The sequence below is a fragment of the Ictalurus furcatus genome, chromosome 6, assembly GCF_023375685.1.
Source record: "Ictalurus furcatus strain D&B chromosome 6, Billie_1.0, whole genome shotgun sequence".
NCBI lineage: Eukaryota > Metazoa > Chordata > Actinopteri > Siluriformes > Ictaluridae > Ictalurus > Ictalurus furcatus.
In genome coordinates, this window is record NC_071260.1 from 3740338 (window position 1) to 3760004 (window position 19667).

The window sequence follows — 19667 nt, forward strand, 5'->3', positions numbered from 1 at the left end:
GAAATATATATAGAGAGAGGCTGGTAAGGGAATGACTGTTTATCGCGACTATAACTTAAGTGAGAACAGGAACTAACATGCCTCTCAGACGTTCCACAACATTTAGTCTAACTATAAACTGTTAAAATGTCAGACGATCATTAATAAATTAAATCATTTTAATAGTTGGGAAATCGCTGTGGTATAAGTGGAATAACACACTCGAGACCATGCTGTTATACAAAAACAATGCACTTTTTTCGCTTTTGTATAACAGCACAGACTACGGTAAAAAAATTTTTTTTTAAAAAATCATGTTACGCCTTGCTCAAAGCTGCAGTACTGAACTTTTGCCTCTCTGTCGCCACCTCTGTTTGAAACATAAAATTGCAAGTAACTTGCGGCGTTTTTTTTCTTTTTCTTTTCGTGGGTTGTGCTTTGGCGCTGCTCCTCTGTGCAGATGAATCTAATGGTTTGACGTGTTCGTATGTGTTGTATATTACAATTCTGTTTTTCCTGTTGTTACTGTTGGTTGTGGAGTTGTTGTTGGTCCTATTGCTGTTGCTATATTGATGCTGCTGTTATTGGTGTGTTAGTAATTGTTGTCGTTGCTGTTATTTCTGGTGTCGTTATTGCTATTGTTGCTGTTGTAGGTCTTTGTTGTTGTTCATTTTGTTGTTCACCCCGTGGTAAAAAAATAAAAAACAGTGAACCAAATGTTTACACACAAGCATGATTTTAAGAATCGTGAAGGATGTGGCAGCCAGTTAAAATGGGCCTCTCCTTGCTCATGTCCTCAGCAAACTGGCTTTAATTGGCAATTAGGATTTCTTGTCAAAGTGTTTACAACTTCCCCGTTCCTGTCTCATCAAAGCTCCACCGCAACGCATCAGCTCACAGAATTGTTCCATCTCCATACCGTGAGCTTGCTTAAGTACTTTAATTCCACTGCTCAGGGCCAGGACTGTGTACCCATACTTACTGGACTCAATCTCTGTGGAGTTCAGTTTGTGTTCCTGTCGATGGCTAATGAATGTATTGGGCTGTTGTTTGTTACACAGAGAGACATTCAGGGCAGAACGATGGGTGTAAAGATGCATTCATGACAATCAGTGCACTGTGTGTAATATTTTCAGCATGAACGAACTCATTCAAAACAGCGCGTTTCAGGAAGATGTTGTTCGAACATGGCGCCTGAATAGACTTGGGTTCTATCTGGTATGGCATACGGAGTTGTTTTTATTACTGGTGTACAAACATTACATTTTAATACACATAACATACCATTTTAATTATCAAATGAGCTTCATTTGGCACTGCCTGTCAGTCCCAGTAAAGGTGGCATGGCCTCTGTTTCAGTCCCAGCCTCTGTATATGTGTCAGCCTCTCATATCACCTTTCAGTCTTAGTAAAGAGTGTGTGAACTTTGAACCTGTCAAATAAACATTTTCTCTCACACACACACACACACACACAGACACACACACAACCATACACAGTATGGCATGCAGTGAAATGCTTTTTTCGACTGTCCATAGAAATATAATATGAGGGATACAAAGATCGGTGGCAGTAACAGTATGACTATATTTTTAATATATTTTGAACATGTGCAGTCGTTTGTGCAAAATAATGCTGTGCAAGATCAGGCTGAGGTAGTGGGTGTTGTGCACACAAGTCCAAGACCAAGAGTTCTTGGTGTTGTCCTGGCCTTTGGGAAGAAGCTCCTCCTCATTCTCTCTATGTTGGACTTCAGAGAGAACCGCAACAGAGAGAAGAGACCATTGTTCAAATGGACCCAATGTCAGTCCCAATTAAAGTGTGACCTCTGTGTGCTGTGTCAGTCCTAATGAAGGATGCATGGCCTTTGTGTCCATCAGTCTCAGTGAAGGAGGCGTGGCCCTGGTGTCTCTTAGACCAAGTAAAAGAGGTGTGGCCTTGGTGTCTGTCGGTCCCAGAGAAGTAGGTCTGGTCTCGTTGTCTCTTAGCCCAAGTAAAAGAGGTGTGGCCTTGGTGACTGTCAGTCTCAGTGAAGGAGGTGTGGCCCTGGTGTCTCTTAGACCAAGTTAAAGAGGTGTGGCCTTGGTGTCTGTCGGTCCCAGAGAAGTAGGTCCGGTCTCGTTGTCTCTTAGACCAAGTAAAAGAGGTGTGGCCTTGGTGTCTGTCGGTCCCAGAGAAGTAGGTCTGGTCTCGTTGTCTCTTTGCCCAAGTAAAAGAGGTGTGGCCTTGGTGACTGTCAGTCTCAGTGAAGGAGGTGTGGCCCTGGTGTCTCTTAGACCAAGTTAAAGAGGTGTGGCCTTGGTGTCTGTCGGTCCCAGAGAAGTAGGTCTGGTCTGGTTGTCTCTTAGACCAAGTAAAAGAGGTGTGGCCTTGGTGTCTGTCAGTCCCAGAGAAGTAGGTCTGGTCTCGTTGTCTCTTAGCCCAAGTTAAAGAGGTGTGGCCTTGGTGTCTGTCAGTCTCAGTGAAGGAGGTGTGGCCCTGTGTCTCTTAGACCAAGTTAAAGAGGTGTGGCCTTGGTGTCTGTCAGTCTCAGTGAAGGAGGTGTGGCCCTGGTGTCTCTTAGACCAAGTAAAAGAGGTGTGGCCTTGGTGTCTGTCGGTCCCAGAGAAGTAGGTCTGGTCTCGTTGTCTCTTAGCCCAAGTAAAAGAGGTGTGGCCTTGGTGTCTGTCAGTCTCAGTGAAGGAGGTGTGGCCCTGGTGTCTCTTAGACCAAGTAAAAGAGGTGTGGCCTTGGTGTCTGTCAGTCCCAGAGAAGTAGATCTGGTCTCGTTGTCTCTTAGACCAAGTTAAAGAGGTGTGGCCTTGGTGTCTGTCAGTCTCAGAGAAGGAGGTGTGGCCCTGGTGTCTCTTAGACCAAGTAAAAGAGGTGTGGCCTTGGTGTCTGTCGGTCCCAGAGAAGTAGGTCTGGTCTCGTTGTCTCTTAGCCCAAGTAAAAGAGGTGTGGCCTTGGTGTCTGTCAGTCTCAGTGAAGGAGGTGTGGCCCTGGTGTCTCTTAGACCAAGTAAAAGAGGTGTGGCCTTGGTGTCTGTCAGTCCCAGAGAAGTAGATCTGGTCTCGTTGTCTCTTAGACCAAGTTAAAGAGGTGTGGCCTTGGTGTCTGTCAGTCTCAGAGAAGGAGGTGTGGCCCTGGTGTCTCTTAGACCAAGTTAAAGAGGTGTGGCCTTGGTGTCTGTCAGTCTCAGAGAAGGAGGTCTGGTCTCGTTGTCTCTTAGCCGAAGTAAAAGAGGTGTGGCCTTGGTGTCTGTCAGTCTCAGTGAATCAGGCGTGGTCTCTGTGTCTCTTAGCCCAAGTAAAAGATGTGTGTCTTTGGTGTGTGTGTGTCTGTTCTGGTTAAGGAGGCGTGGCCTAAAGAAACTGTTAACACAACAGCATTTTCTATTTTATGATACAACGGGACATTAGTTGAATAATGTTTTCATGTTTTCCTATCAAAGTATACTTTTTATTGGTACTAGCATTTAGTAGCAGGTTTCTTCCTGCATTCTTATTCAGTAGACTTAAAAATTTCTTATTTCATGGTCACAGAATAATGCTAATCCTTTAATAATCCTCTAGCCCGTTCTGTAGAAATGTTTAACTTGTTTATGTCCGGTGTTAATCACAGGCCCTTACTCTGCCACAATGTTTCTGTTCAGTGATACATGAAAATTATCCGGTTTTAAAGCTGAAGAAATCTGGATTGTTAACACACAGAGGACATCTTTTGTTTTGTTTTGTTTTTTTCTTCCTTGGGCCCATGCTGTATCTTCTTCACCTCATTCGGTTAATTGAAGTGATGCACTTTTATTTCCAGACTGTCGCACACTTATCCGTTCTCGAGTGGCATTACAAATGAATTGTGAAATGAGGACATATCCAGGACGTTCAAGAGTGAGAGTGTGTAAGAGTTGTAAGAGCCCAAATTTAAAAACGAATGTACCCATTAATCTCTGATACAGCTTCTTCTATAGCTAATAGAAGATTGTCTTTACATTACAGAATTTACTTACAATTATCTCATTTTTATACAACTGAGCAGTTGAGGGTTAAGGGCCTTGTACGAGGGCCCAACAGTGGCAGCTTGGCAGTTCTGGGATTTGAACTCACAACCTTCTGATCAGAAGTCCAACATCTTAACTGCTGAGCTTCCCACTTCCCACGTTTTAAGACGGGTTGAATACAGGTAAACAGCAGTATGATTTTTGTGGCAGCTCTCAGCTTCACTAGGTTCTCCGTTTCCTGTTCTTTATTATTTTGTGGTTGGAAACACATGTTTAGCCCAGAGCGATGGCTGCTGAAGCTCGGAGCTTTAAAGTGCTTTTGTGATTTCTTCAGGAAGGCCGAACTCTCTTTGGTGGAGAGGGACGTGGGAGGCTTTGAAGGCAGGAAACAATGTCTAATAGACTGAATTTCCATTTACACCCCTTAAGGTCCATGTAGAAAACTCACACACAGATTTATATCTTTATTAACATTGTCTTTAATTGTATGTTTTCACTTTCCCTAGTGCAATGATAGTTTGTGGGTTATGTCTGATGTGTAACGAAGTTGTCCATTTGAGTCATTTGAGAATCCCTGTGAAATTCATGCTTTGGAATCATTTGGCTTGTTTCCGTTTCCCCACTGTACAAAATTTAAGAACCAAAAAGAAAAAAAAAAGCTTGAGGGGTGTGTAAGGCTGAAAACATCCTCATAAAACTTTCATTGACTGGTCAGAAAAGGTTTTTAAAAATTTTAATCTCCATCAAGTGTACGTAGAAATCACAAAAAGCATAACTGAGACCGCCTCATTCAGATGATCTCAGAGTATGATCCCTGTGATCTCACCTGCTTAAATGAACTGAACCGAGAAGGAAAACATAAAGGAGTTCCATACAAATGGATTAACAATCTCTGAGAGACTCTGCCTCTCTAAAAGATTCTTTTTATACCCACTCATGTTACTCACCTGTTCCCAGCTAACCTACTTAGTTGCAAAATGTTCCTCCAGCTGTTTCGTTTTCTTGTTCTTACTTTTCCAGCCTTTTGTTGCCCCCTGTCCCAACTTTTTTGAGACGTGTTGTGGCCATCAAATTAAAAACCACTTTTTTTTTTTTTTAAATGGGACATTTCCTCAGTTTAAACATTTGATATGTTTTCCATGTTCTATTGTGAATAACATACGGGTTTATGAGATTTGCAAATCATTGCATTCTGTTTCCATTTACATTTTACACGGTGTCCCAGCTTTTTTGGAATTGGGGCTGTATAATAACTTATACATGCATCAACAAAAAAATTTGCCCTTATGAAAACCCGATCTCCTAAAATAATAACATCACAGTGAGAGACTACTGTGATACAATATTTTGAATTCTTTATGCTTTAGTTATTAGTTGTCCGTGTTTTATTATGTTGTTATGGAAAGAGCGTATTCACAACATGACTTACCATTCTACCTAGCACCTTATTTAACTTCACTTGTACATTCGCATCATTTTGTGCAGGACCAAGTTGTAGTATTAGGTTTAATTAGTGTAAATATCTGATTGATCTCATACGTGTATAGGATGCGTTTGGCTGAGTTAATTAACCCGCTAGTAAAGCGTGTCAGTTAACCGCTGTTCATTCACTGTTTAGTTTCAGACCACGCAGCTGAAGTGGCTCAGCCCCCGACATTATTGATTATACTGGATTATTTGAAACACTAGAACAATTCTTTCTAGATTTTTCTTCTTCTTCAAAAAACATTGTTAGTGTCTTGCGTGTCATTTTTTCATCTTAAATGCGAATGCACAATCTTTGCATTTGAATGTGCATTTTTATCTTCAATTTTATGAATATTTGAAGTTCGAATTTTAATTCGACAGCCCTAGAGCAGATAAGAGGACAGAAGCAGCGTGAATGACTAAAATGTTGGTGAAATTCATTCTTATGTAAACAAACATGCACGGAAACACAATGGGTTTGACAATGGGCCGGTCAGTAAAAACGATCCATAAGTACGATAAGTCGATATTGTCATTGTAATGATCATGACCGGCCTAATTTCAAAAGTCATTCAAGATTCAACAAGAGAAAATGCCTGCTTTCTTTTGTTGCTGGCAAAATTCACTAGATTGCATTAATATTTGCACTTAAACAGACTGCTACACTTGTAGAAAAAAGGTTTCGTCTAGTGTTTGGGTTGGTCGTTTGGTTTGTCCCTCTTGAAGGGCTATAAAGAATCTTACACCGGAAAGTACCCTTTTTGCGTCTCTGTCCCAAGCATACATTCTCCAGAGAACTCCTACTTTAATGGGTACTGTTATGTGACGTGAAACAAACATCAAGGTACAGTTCAGTATAGATTTGGATTAGCATCCGTCATTGTGCCATTGCACTATTGACTTGCATTATTTATCAATAAGACTATCAAAGCAAATGAGGCTAGTCTGCAAAGGTTACATCAGTGGCTCATTAGGAGTAACCGAACATAGGCTGGTGGTGGGGGAATCAGTGATTTAGAAGAAAAGAAATATATTGTGAATTATTTTGAAATTTAAAAATGATTTTCAAAATATTTTTAGGTGTATTCTATGTACACAAATGGGCCACTGGCGGATTAGGATTCTGAAAGGTCACGTGGTGCGACCGTGATATTTAAAATAATATATTACCTTTACATGGATCCAAGACATCCAAAAGATCTTATATGTGTTGCACCACCTACACTGTGCATAGTCAGGCAATTAAGTCGGTCGTAAACAAACATTGGCATGTCCTCAGAGCAGATGACATGGAAACAACATTTTTAAAGAGCCTCCCTTGTTTTCATATCGTAGGGGCCGCAGTATAAGAGATTACTTGATTAGTTCAGACACTTTCATCAAGGACCAAAAACATATCACCTTAGCTCATTCGATTGGCTTTTTCCCCCCATGCAAGATTTGCTCAGCATGTGAAAATGCTACCAAAACAAACTCATTCACGAGTACCACTACTCGGGGAACATATGAAATTAGAGTGACTTGCAAATCAGTTTCTGTTAACTACCTGATCACATGTCCATGTGGACTACAATACATTGGCAAGACAAATCGACAATTAGATCCGCATTAATGAACACAGAAGTTCCTTATTGAGGGCGGATATTCATTCCCCTGTTGCCAGAGAGTTTGTAGATGCTGGCCTTAACCTGAGTGAGATGAAATTTTGTTGTATTCAGAGGCTGAATACCTCCTGTCCAAGAAGAGGTGGTGATTTGAACAAAAGGGTTTTACAATGTGAATCCAAATGGATTTATTATATGGACTATATACACCCTAAGGGATTAAATGAAGCACTCCAATTGTCATGCTTTGTTTGAATATGTTATTCCATATCTAGACCTTTTCTGTTTTTCCACACATATTAACAATTCTACAACTCTACAATTCTCCTGTTTTCCTAATAAGATATACATCTATGAGATTTCTCTATTTTCATATTGTCTTTGTGTTTGTTATTTGGTTACCATCTTGCGTCTTGTGATTCAATGGTTATGTCCTGTTTTTGTTTGGTTCTGTATTTGTCAGTTTGATGTTGTTGAGAACTTTGGGGATTAAGTGGTGAGCATATATCACTTTATTTTGGGTTTTACTTTTTTTGGTGTGTAAAAAATCATGTGACCTATGCAACTTTTTATTTTAAGATGGCTCCTACACCCAGCACTGCGAGGTCACACGTGACCGAAACGTTTGCCTTTTTTGTTTTCCAGTAAAGCAGTGCCTTTTTTTTTCTTTCCTCGCATGAAGCGTTCTCTTATTTGGAGTGTGTGGGCTACTCGTTGGACATATTTCTAGCAGAGTGAAATGCTTTAAAAATGAGTTGCACTTTGTTTATTTTTTTAATACCTGTAAGTAACATGTTCATACAGTGCATTCTACATTTAAAAACAATTGAACATTTTTTAGTATAAAAAAATACAGATGGATAAAGTAAGATGACGTCACATCATTGACCCGAATGGCGTTAAAGAAAAAAGTACCTATAAATCTATGAATTCTGTGTTGTTGCACTCATTTATAATATGTTTTTATTTGCTGAATGGATGTAAATAAGATTCTTTCTGAACTGTAGCAAGGCCTCCCATGAGTTCTTTGCCCATTCTCTTTCCCTGTCTCCTCAAACAGTATATACAAAATTATTCACTCAAAGCAAAGACAGTGATGGACTTTGGCCTTTTAGGCTGTCATGAGGACTTGGACATCTCTTAATCTTCTGATTATTAAAAGAAACATTATCCTTTCTCAGTTGTGTGGTCCAACCTTTGTCTAATCGTAATTGGATTGCTTTGCTCGTTGTTTCAGCAGGAAATGTCAGAGCCTGACCTATTGGATTATCCTGTTGTTTAGTTGCAGTCTTTTTGATATTAGCTGTGTGTCTCCTCTCAGGACTCAAAAGCTTTTAGACTAGAGCACACTTCAGTTTGTCTCCTCCTTTCCTACGACAATTAACCTGTATAACATTGGCTTTTGTATGATTTAATAACACAAAGATGCTTGAATGGAATGTCTGGTGTTCGTATATTAACTGCGGTCCAATGAGGTTCAACAGAAAGGATTTTGAGGAGTAAAAACTTTAGCAAGGTCTTTCAAGTTTGCAAATAGTTTCGCAAAAACTCTGAATAGGATCTCTCTAAAACAAATAGAAGCTTTTCAGGACATGTAAGATCGACTGACGAAAAAAGGCCTGGTAGAGTCTGTAGAAACGTCAAACATAGCTTTTTTTTTGTTGTTTTTTTTAGAAAATCTTAAAGCTCTTGAGGTAGGTCAATTGTATTTTGTGGAAATTAGACCTCCATCTTACATAACCAATCTATTTTCATCAAGGTTTTGGATAAATATTTCCTTTTAATCAGCATCCAGTCCAGATAATCACCTGCATTTATATAGATTATACAGATTATATAAAGCTGATTTACACGTGGTCCAACTTTATTTTTTCCCCCTTGGCATTCCTGAGTTAAACTCTAACCCCAGGGTTATTCAATTAAACTAAACGATCCAATTCGGATAAACAACTAACGTGACCGAAGGGCTATAACGCTTTCATTTTAATGCATAACCATTAGTTCATGTCCATGCATTAAGACAATTTGAAGTGGTAATGTTTTGTTTTACTTCAGGTTACCACATTTTACGAGCACCACACACTCTGAAGAGATTAAACGCGTTTGTTTGAATTTAACGTGAGTTGAATTAACACGTACTTTTTCCCGCTAGCTAGTTTATCTCCCATTATACCCATTGATCTGTCTTCAGTTAAATAATTTACATAAATGCCAGGGGTGGCCACGGTATGAAACATTTCTAATTCACTACAATCTCAATTACTTTTCAATACAGCAAAAATATGACTTGCGTTAATATGTGCCTTTGGTTTCCGTTGATACGAAATGGATTATAACTCTTTATACGTTCTAACTCTTTTTCTGATTTGTTGTTGCAAAACTAGCCCAGTTTGGCATTAAAAATCACAACCATCCTGAGTATGACTCACAAAGCACAAAGCTCTTTATTTCACATTCCGCTGTTAGCCAGCAGTGCTGTAAAAGTCGCATAGCTCTCTGTAGCTCAGTGTTTTGAATCCTGCGTTTTCTACTTTCTTTGTGAATGTGAACATGTCTTTAACCCAGATTAGATCAGCTGGGAATTTCTGTCTTAAAGCAGCAGAGAGAGAGAGTGCAGCGTGCGTGTGTATTTGTGTGTGTGTGTTGTTAGCGCTGGGGTAGTATGCTAGCGTATTGGCTTGTGATAAACAGCATGCTTAGAAGAAGTATGTTTTGTTTTAAACCCCTGTAGCCTCTCATGATTCTAATAATCTACTTGACTATGCAGTCTGTTGCACATATTGTTCAACACGCAGACGTATTTTTATCAAGAGCCTCGCATCAAACACGGTGTAGATCCACTCCTAATAAATTCATGTGGTTGGCTAAGCCACAACAGATCTGCACTTGCTTACAAACTAAAGTTAAAACTGAGCTTGTTTTGTGATATGTTGATCTTGATTGGTTCGGTCCACTGAAATATTTTCGATCCCGCGTCCAGACCGTAGTCCATGATTTCACGGCCCTTGTTCTAAAGATGTCCAGGTGCATGAGACGTCACGAATACACTTCAGAAGAAGCCTTACACGTAGTTTTTAACCACCACACAGCACCTTGAGAAACTGAGATTTTTCTCCCTCTCCCCCTCTGTCGACACAGCTGTTCACACAAGACTGAGGGGTGGAGATGATGGAAACCAAAAAAGAAAAAAAAAAAAAAAGGAAAAGGAAAAACCGACACTTGAGAAAAATAAAGAGAGCAGAATGTGCTGAAGTCGGCATCATCACTGCAATGCCAAGACTAACACACCACCACCCAGACCACTCAGGGGCCATGCACGCAGTGGACGCAGAACCCGATCGTGAACTTCCGCTAATCTCTCTGTTCTGTGTGTAAAAGTAGACTGGTACTGCCAACGTTTTTGTTTTTGCTCCAAAGCTTCGTAGAACTGATATGGACAATGGTGCAGGATTTTAAAACTGCAGGATGTTTTGCTCAGAAGATCCACTGACCCACTCATGTTTGTGCTCAAGTGGTTCTGCAGCTGCAGTGGAAATTTGAGTTGGGGAACATGTTGGAACATATTTCTTCCACATTTCGGGGGATTTCTCTTCCTCCCTCCACCGTTTTTTTCCTCACTAACCACAGGCTTTTTGGTGTCCCGTTGACTGAGTCGTGAGAAAGTTTTGAAATGTTTACGTAGCTTAAACACAAGGTTAAGAATTGAGTTCCATTGGTGTGATGTCCCTATCTTTATCGCTATCTGTAACTGGATCCATTTACTGCATCTGTTTACTGCTCCAAATATCTATTTCTATGTCTGTTAATTGCTCCAAGAATCTGTTTGTGTATCTGTTTACAGCTCCAAATACCTGCATCTGTCTTCAGATTTAAACCAGAAGATTGTGTGGCCTAAACTAGATTTTTTTCTTTTTGACAGTTCCTCAACCTCATCTACATCACTCAACTAGAGATTTATTCATTTTTTTTTTTATTTCCTGCCTGTGATATTTTCTAAACAATTTGTCTCTCGTTCCCAAAATATGAACAAGCGAGCACCCTAAGTTAAAGCACCACCACACAGACCAGGCAGTTACCAAGGATTGTCGTACATTCGTGTTAACGTGGTCTTTGTTTGTTCTGTGAGGTTCACATCTGACTGTTTGCTTGTGCATGAAAGTTTAAACCTCCTGCTCACATGTCTTGTATTGCATTATCTGGGATTCCAGTCCAGATGCACACCTCTAATCTCAGAAAAACTCCCTGTGAACCTTTTCAAACATCAAACGTTCTTAAAAATTTTTTTTTTAAAAACCCAAAGAACCTCCTGTTTATCTGATCATTGTGAATAATGCATTCAAATCCAGTTACATGCCTATTAGGGCTGGGCGATGTGGTGATATAATATCAATGTTGTGATAAATTATGTCCCAGTACACTTAGTTTTTTTTTTTTTTTTTTGAGCTATCATGGTATCTTTTTTTTTATTAAAAAAAAATAAAATTTTATACTTACAAGCTGAATTAAAGCAGCTGATGTGATTTTATTGTACTATTGTAATATTACCGTTTAAGTACAAAAAATATCAAAATACAGGCATTATAAATTGGTTTATTAATAATTTATAACTGTTATGTGAATATTTATTATTATTTGTCATTAAAAAAAAAAATGCAACACGACTGATTGCAGTTGCTGGCAGTTTTTGAGCAAACCTATATATCGTGACACATAATGTGTCCCGTAGAATTGTTTTTAAGAATCGTGATATGATATTTTTGCCATATTCCCCATCCCTAATTCCTATTCTATACATTTTCCTACCAAATCACACAATAGTGATCAACAACAAGGACAAGATTCTACATTTGTGCTTAAAAATGAGAGCATAGAAACTTGTTCCTTGTTCAGTACTATTCCTTTTTTCATATACATATATACACGTCATTCAGTTTCTACGTTTTCAGCAAACCTGAGAACCCTGTCACAGATTATAGACCTCCTCTACCCTTTTTTTTTTTTTTTCACTCTCACAAACTCCTCAGCCCCCTCACAGCACTCCTGTACGCATCCCCATCTGGCCCACAGCTGAAAACTATTAAGCACCATTGGAACTTCCTCCCCACTATCCTTCCCTCTCTCTCTCTCGCTCTCTCTCTCTCTCTCTCTCTCGGAGTGTATAATGCCTCACCCTGTCTCTCATTCTTCTGCGGGTTCCTATGAAAGTCTCCTCGTTGTTCGGCTTGCCTTGGCACAGGGTACCGAGTGCTGTTTTTCTACTTGTTGGTAAGAAAGTTTGCCTTTCTTTTTCTTTTTGCACACTACCTGGACATCGTTTACGGCAGGGTCCAGACCATGTGAGGAATGTAGGGAGTTGCATCTTTAACAGCTTGCTTCGGAGGTTTAACGAGCCAAATTCCAGAGCGGACACAAGAATCTTCTGAAAGATTATTGCTGACGTTCGGATTGTTAGCGCACGGCTGGCGCGGTCATGCATGTACGCTTGTTTTTGTGCTCAATTCTGGCTCGGTCGATTCACGTATGGCTTCAAAATGGTGCGGATTTTTATGCATTGCAAATTTTTTAGTGCTGTTTTCTGCTCACCCTTTTTTTGGGGGGGGGGGGGGCTATTATTGTGTTATATCTGAACTGTCTATTCCTGACTGCTGAATTTTACAAGGTCAAAGGAGCTCGTATAGCTCTTTAAAAAATGAAATAAATGTATTTCAAAAGTCAGAGCTTTTGAAAGTCTATTTCTGCTTGGAAAACAGCCTCAGTGGATGTCATGTTAAAGAACTGATCTTTTTCTGCTTTGTCAAAAGAACTGTAAAAGTTTTCGCTTTACTCCTTTCTGTATTTTGTCTTTCTCGTTCTGTTTCCCGTGTGTTGATTTGTTCTAAAATAACCATCCACTCCAAAGTTTGCACAGTTTTTCGTAGACTTTTTAATATGCATGAGCTGACTAATGATAAACAATGAGTCATGCTTGATTCTCCAGATGTGATGTATAGCAGTAATACCTGCACTTTTCCTTCCCTGCATTCATTGCTTTCTATGTTTATGCAGTTTTGCGTCTTGCACTCCATCACTGGATCCATTTGCATTCCAGACAGCGGTGTATTTTATCACTAAAACTTTCCGAAGTGTCTTTCTTGGTGTTGTCTTGGAGAATGGTGGGAAAAGGGCTGGCAGGTCGTGTTGCGTTTGATTCCAGAGGGAGGTTTGATGCTTTCCTAGGTCAGGGTGATTCATCAGTCAGGAAGTGATAAAACACACAAATGCAGCTTCTGTCAATCAGAGTGACTGACAGCACGGACCCGGTGAGGACCCAGGTGGCAAAATAATATTACCTTGAAGTAAAATTTTGTTGTTTTTTTCTTTCCAGGCATTGTGTAGAGCTCATTATATTTTCTTCTCTCTCTTTTATCGGAGACGGCAATCTGTATACTGAAAACTCCATGGAGTAGCTGCCTTTTGGTGTGTTCTGTCCCTTCCACCTTCCTCAGAATTGCGTCAGGAATATGTCGCTGCGATCGATTCCTCCTCCCTTTTTAGTGACCTCATGGTTTTATTACAACGCCTCACATTGCTCTTGCATCATAAATGCACCTGCTTGGTCAAGATGCCTCTGTCCTTGTCCGCTTGACTCTGCGTTGCTCTCTCTGACAGCTCAATTGGCCGTAAACAAGCCTCAGCGGCAGTCTTGTTTTCCGTTCTGTTTTAGTACCCGGTCTGATAAGGTTTTGGCAAGCGGCACTCTGTATCTCTGCACCATTCCCTGAAGGACTTCAGGAGCACAGAAACATGTCCTGACTCCATCGCTGGATTCATTTGCGATAAAAAATTTACAAAGTGATGCAGCTGAGAGCACCGTTTGCTCCGACTTTGCCAGTGATGCACTCTACATGAAGTACATTAAAAGGCTTAAAATTTAGCTTATTAAGTACTGAGCCAAACATGGCCTGATGTAGAAATCTAATGAAGATTAATATCTTTGTAGATAAATTCTTTGTAGAAAGTGTGACCCTGTTTAAAAGTTGGGCTGTAGCTGCTACAAGATAAACTGCTAAAGCACTGATTTGTTTATGCTTTGACCCCGCCTCCCATGTCTGCCCATATTCACGAAGCCCTGCCGTCCAGAAGCTCCGGTAGCTGACGTGGTTCATCCAGTTCCTTTGGTAAACAGTTAGCTAACGTCCCATCATCTCTTTCTACTTGGTCATTTATGAGAATGCATCTGTAAACACCCAAGATACTGACATACTAACACTATTCTGCCATATTTGTGTTTTGTATTGAAGGGTGATTGGGTGGGAGTCTATAAGATCTTTTGGTCCATAGCTAGTGTCTGGATGATGGTGACCTCGTAGTATGTTGCTGTCAGTGCCACTGAATTTCAGACAATACTTTTCCAGGCTTGTAATCAGTGGTGACATTCCTAGCTTGTTTAGGGTTAAGTCTATGACCTTAGGCAATGTGCTGACCACTGCATTTTTCATTGTGTGGAAAAATGCTTCCAAAGAAGTTTGTATGGTAGCCGGTTGCTGTGCATCCTGCCCGTGTGGCCAAAGAATTGCAACTTTTGGGTTGTTGTTCAAATTGTTGTCTGATGATCTTATTCTAAAGGTGACATTCATTGTTACAAATGTCACCTTTGGAATACCTCAAACGTAACCATGCCTGACTTGAGCAGCAGCCACGTTTTGATTCCGTACAGCAGTACAGGCAGGATTAGCATTCGGAAGAGCTGCATCTTGGCCTTGATGTACATGTTTGTTTTCTTTTGTATGCACCACTTTAGCAAGGCAAAGGCTATGGTAGACTGGCCGATCCTGTCATAAATCCTGGGTGTGGATGCTACTTTATTCTCCTGGACCAGTGACACCAGGTATTTGAACTCCTTGACTCGTTGAGGTTGACACTGGTTCACGATCCAGCACTTTCCAGTACCCTGATTTTGTCAATTCTTGTCAATTTGTTTCTACTATACAACACAAGGAAAAGAGGGGATTTTTGGGGATTCCATACATATCCTATATTATGTAGGAAAAGAGGCTTTGTGCTGTTTCTTCAGAATGGAGACCTTCCTAAAAGTGCTCTTTTCTATCGTCTCCCTCCAAAACCAAGGTATTGGCAAAGTTTAAAATGCAGAACAATGTAGACGCTGTTTACTTACGAAGTTATTGAGTTCCTAAAACATAGCCTATATAATATGTGTTAAAATATGTGTTATGTGTGGTCATGTAGTGATCAAGGACAACTTTTTTTTCGTAGCAGGAGTAGCGAATTTCGTTTTTTTAAAACAAAATCTAAGATGGGCAAAAAATTTAATTAGGAGGAAATTGAAATTGGCATTGAAATTTTGGCCACGTGGTTCAAAAGGTATGGTCATAAACGTACTTGGAAATTTGGCCAAACTTTGACCTGTTGGTGGCGCTAGAGCTTTTGGAGCTTAGGGCCCAGATTTGGTGTATTTGTAACTGAAGGTGTCCTAAAGCAGTGTGCCAAATTTCATGACTTTTTACACACAGTTCTATGGGCTGCCATAGATACCCTAGCCAGAATAATAATAATAATAATAAGCAGAATTTATATAAAAACAATACACCGATGATGCTCGACCCCTAACCAGTGTACCTTTAATTTTTTTTCCTTATTTATTTATAAGCCCATTCCTCTTCTTTTGTCTTGATTCCCTTCTGCCTCTTACCCCCTTACCTCCCGTTAAAAGACTCTTTTCTTTATGTGAGAGGATCAGCAATAGCTCCCTTACTATTGTATCCATCAAGGTGGGCACTTGTACGTCGAGTGGAATGGACGAGAGGTAATTCACGACAGCACAGCTTTAAATTTTCCTAATTCGGGAAGGCGCTATGAATGCCACTGATGCAGTGGTTTTACGAATAGCACTGAGAGCTCTGATGTTTTTATGGCCTTAGTGGCCTTTATATGAGGGTATTGTATGCTGAAGGAACAACACAGTTTGTTGGTTTTAAATGATTGTTTGATGTTAAAGAGGCTAGACAAATGGTGTTTAATTAGAACATTTTTCATTTGACTTTATGCAACGTTTGTTCATTTGTACTGACATTTGCCCAAAAACATATTCTTGTTGGTTCTGTCAATACCTTTCTGAACATGTAATGGTTTGTGTTTATGTAATAAACATTCTTTCCAAGCCGTATTCTGCAGTATACTGTAATTTTCCTGTTCCTTATACTGGAACACTGTGCCCTTTGTGGAAACCACAGCATACACCATATACATACTGCTAATTTTACTGCTAAGTCTTTCTTTTTTTTTCTCCCTATTTTTCCCTAATTTATATGAATGTAGCCTCAGAGCTGCGTGTACATGAGTGTACATTGTTCAAGATTATGCATAGTCCATTCTTCTATTCTTACATTATTATTTATTCATTTCTCAGAAGCTTTTATTAAAGTGACTTACAGACGGAGCTTAATAGTCGCCAAGCATAACTAAGCATAAAGCTAGTGGATAAAGTGGATATATCTTGCCCTTCAGATGAACTGTAAGTCATTGTTTTTTTCTGATGTTGGATTTTAGCTTCTTGTAACCATTGTCGCGTAGTAGCTCATGCACGTGCCATTGAGAGGTTTGTGAGCATTGTGTTGACATTTAATTAAGCAGATTTCGGCTTATGTTTGCACGTTCCTTTAAAAAGTTTGAAATGTAGTGGATTCAGTTTTTGTACTTTTATAAAGTTTGGAAGTTATTTATTCAGAAAACACATTTTGCCTGACTGTTGTCAAAAAACTGTTAAAAATAGATTGGTGTTTATATAAAGTCATATTTTTGATTATTAACTTTACTATCTGGATGATGATGATGTTCCTCTTTGGCGTCTCTTACCATCTCTGATCATTTTTCTTCACCATCCTTTTGTTCTTGATCATATATATATCCTATATTATGTAGGAAAAGAGGTTTTTGCTGTTTCTTCAGTATGGAGACGTTCCTAAAAGTGCTCTTTTCTGTGGTCTCCCTCCAAAACAAAAACGAAACCAAGTGTTGGCTAAGTTTAAAATGCATAACAATATGGACGAAGTTAATGAGAATGGGTACAGACTCACCAAAACTGGACATTTGAAGACTGGGAAAAGACCAGGTGATTTGTTTTCTAATCTTCAATTGTCCCGTTTGGGTGAGTCTGTGCCCATGATAGCCTCAGATTCCTGTTTTTGGTTGACAGGAGTGGATCTTGATGTGGTCTTCTGCTGTTGTAGCTCATCCACCTCAAGGTTTGTTGTTTTGTTCATGCTGAGATGCTTTTCTGCTTGCCACGGTTATAAAGAGAGATTATTTTTTAGTACCTATATCCTTCCTGGCATCTCGAGCCATTTTACTCTGAACTCTCGGATCAGCAAAGTGTTTCCATCTACAGAACTGTCACTCACACAATGTTTGTTTGTTTGTTTGTTTGTTGCACCATTCTGTGTACACTTTAGAAACTGTTATGTGAAAATCCCAGGAGATCAGCAGTATCTGAAATACTCAAACCAGCCCATCTGGTACCAACAACAATGCCATGGTTGAAGTCACAGAGAATCCCCCCCCCCCCCCCCATCCATTGATTTAATGTGTTTTTCTGCTGCCACCTGATTGGCTGATTGGATCACTGCATAAATGAGCAGGTGTACAGGTGTTCCTATTAAAGAGGATGGTGAATGTAGACGTCTAATATACTAATATACTACACACTACATAAATAAAGGAATGACATTGTTCTTGTAGACAGAGAGCTGGTTACAGCAACATGTTATGGGAGTAAATTAGACTGTTTTAAATAAAGCCTCCTCTTTTTTTTTCTGTGACTCCTCAAGGCTAGGAGGATATAATACTGATTTAATCTGTCAAACTGGCATCTCTCTCTCTCTCTCCCTCTCTCTTTTCATCCTGCTTTGACTTCTTGCACAGTTTATTCACAGGAAAATTAGTATTGACTGTTGCTTAGGATACGTGAATCAATAACTGTGGAAAATGTGACGAGAGAAAGATGTACAGTTTGCAGAGTTCAACCAACAAGATAAGCACTTAATCTTGTTCAAACATCTGTTTATATCTGTATATTGGGTCTGTATTTAATGTTGTTTTTTTTCTGTCGTGGGTTAAAGGAATAGACCTGTCTATTAAACGATAAGCGATTAGTGGACTTGTTTCAGGCCGAGAGTAATTGCTGATCTCTTCATGCGTTATCTGGATGGTAAAATGGTCTATGAAATAGCGCTCAGGAATAGTAACACTTGGTTGCTGTTTGTTTTTTGTGATGCTCGGCTCAGGTTGTTTTGGGGAGCTAATAAATAACTTCATAGTCGTATGCTACATGCATAAGACAGATTTAATGTCAGGAGCCCCCCCCCCCTTTCCCCCCCTCGCTCTGATTTGTTAAAATGTTCCTTTTTTTGCAAATTCAGTGCACCTCGTTTGATTTCAGATGTCTGTTCTTGTTTCTCCAGGTTCAAGTGGTACGTTCAGCTTGAAATTGCCCATTTTCCAGCATGAGCCGTCCGTTTAACAGGAAAAAAGGTGAGCGATTGTGTCGGCTCTCTTCAATGCCCTTTTCACTCCATCACTGCGTCTCTGAATGTCCTGGGGACCCTAACAAGTCACTCTAGAGGTGTTAAAGTGCTACAACCCCACCAAAGGAAAAACGAGGCATGATGCCGAATGTTTTTTTGTCCTTTTCCTCTCTGTCAGTCTCTCTCTCTCATTTGTCATTCACCTTGCTGTCGTTGCCATCCATTATTTTTTCCCCCACTTACCGCCATCTCCACCTTCATGTCCACACCGAACAGCTTGATGCATCTCCCTCTGGCTGTTCTCATCCGTTTCTCCCAAATGAATGAATAACTTATTTATCCGATGAGCCCAAACTCTGCCTGGGTCTCAGGTGGCTTTGTATAAACCGCTAACGTTTTCCGCGTTCAGGTTCATTTAGCCTTGCCTGACTTTTTATTATGAAATAAAGTCTGTAATCAGAGAGCAAGCTGATGAGGGAGCTTTCCTTCTTCTCGGTTTGTACCTCAGATTTCCCTGATTTTAATAACACTGGCATCTGGTCACCATATGATTTCCTTCTATATAACTGGTCATTATGAAACTCTGCTACAAAATGGGGGAAAAAAACCCTTTTTTAAAAATCTCAATCATTTCTGGATAAAGTTTGTTTTCAGCGATCCTACAGCTGTTGTTTGAACTTAACTAATGTTCACAGAACAGCACTTTATTGTTTTTTTCCTCAGGAAAAAAAAAAGTTTAGCAGAAAGTTTCATTCAGTACGACGGCATGTGCCTGATTTATCATGGTTTCACGACATTAACGTCCTCATATGAGGATGAACGAACATGACTCTTTTCCCAAACATCTTCCTGTTTGTAGGATCAGTTTCCAGAGTTACCAGATGCGAATAAAAAGAAAATCATGAATAAAGGTTGCAGGGTGCACAACATTACTTAAGGTCTCGAGAGGTTTAAATAATGACTCAGCAGATTTTGGCTAAGGTCTTGAACATCAACAGTATGGGAGTAACATTACCACAATCTGGATTTGGATCCGTTTAGTGCACCAAGAATCTGCAACTGGTTCTGTATTTGGATTTAAACCTAAAGTGGTTGTGGCCTAAACCAGACGGGATTTTT

The 19667-nt window shown here is 39.8% G+C and overlaps 1 protein-coding gene across 5 annotated transcripts in view; it reads left to right on the forward strand.

Annotated features, from left to right (window-relative positions):
• gulp1a (GULP PTB domain containing engulfment adaptor 1a) overlaps positions 1 to 19667 on the forward strand; it is a 125870-nt gene that overhangs the window by 76201 nt on the left and 30002 nt on the right. For 3 of the 5 annotated variants that reach the window (XM_053626255.1, XM_053626257.1, XM_053626256.1), the window contains one exon: positions 18486 to 18555. In XM_053626255.1, coding sequence (XP_053482230.1) covers positions 18528 to 18555 — 28 coding nt within the window. In that variant the 5' untranslated portion in view covers positions 18486 to 18527. Of the gene's footprint in view, positions 1 to 11772; positions 12295 to 18485; positions 18556 to 19667 lie in introns of those variants that run through there. The other 2 variants (XM_053626258.1, XM_053626254.1) reach the window with 2 other exon arrangements.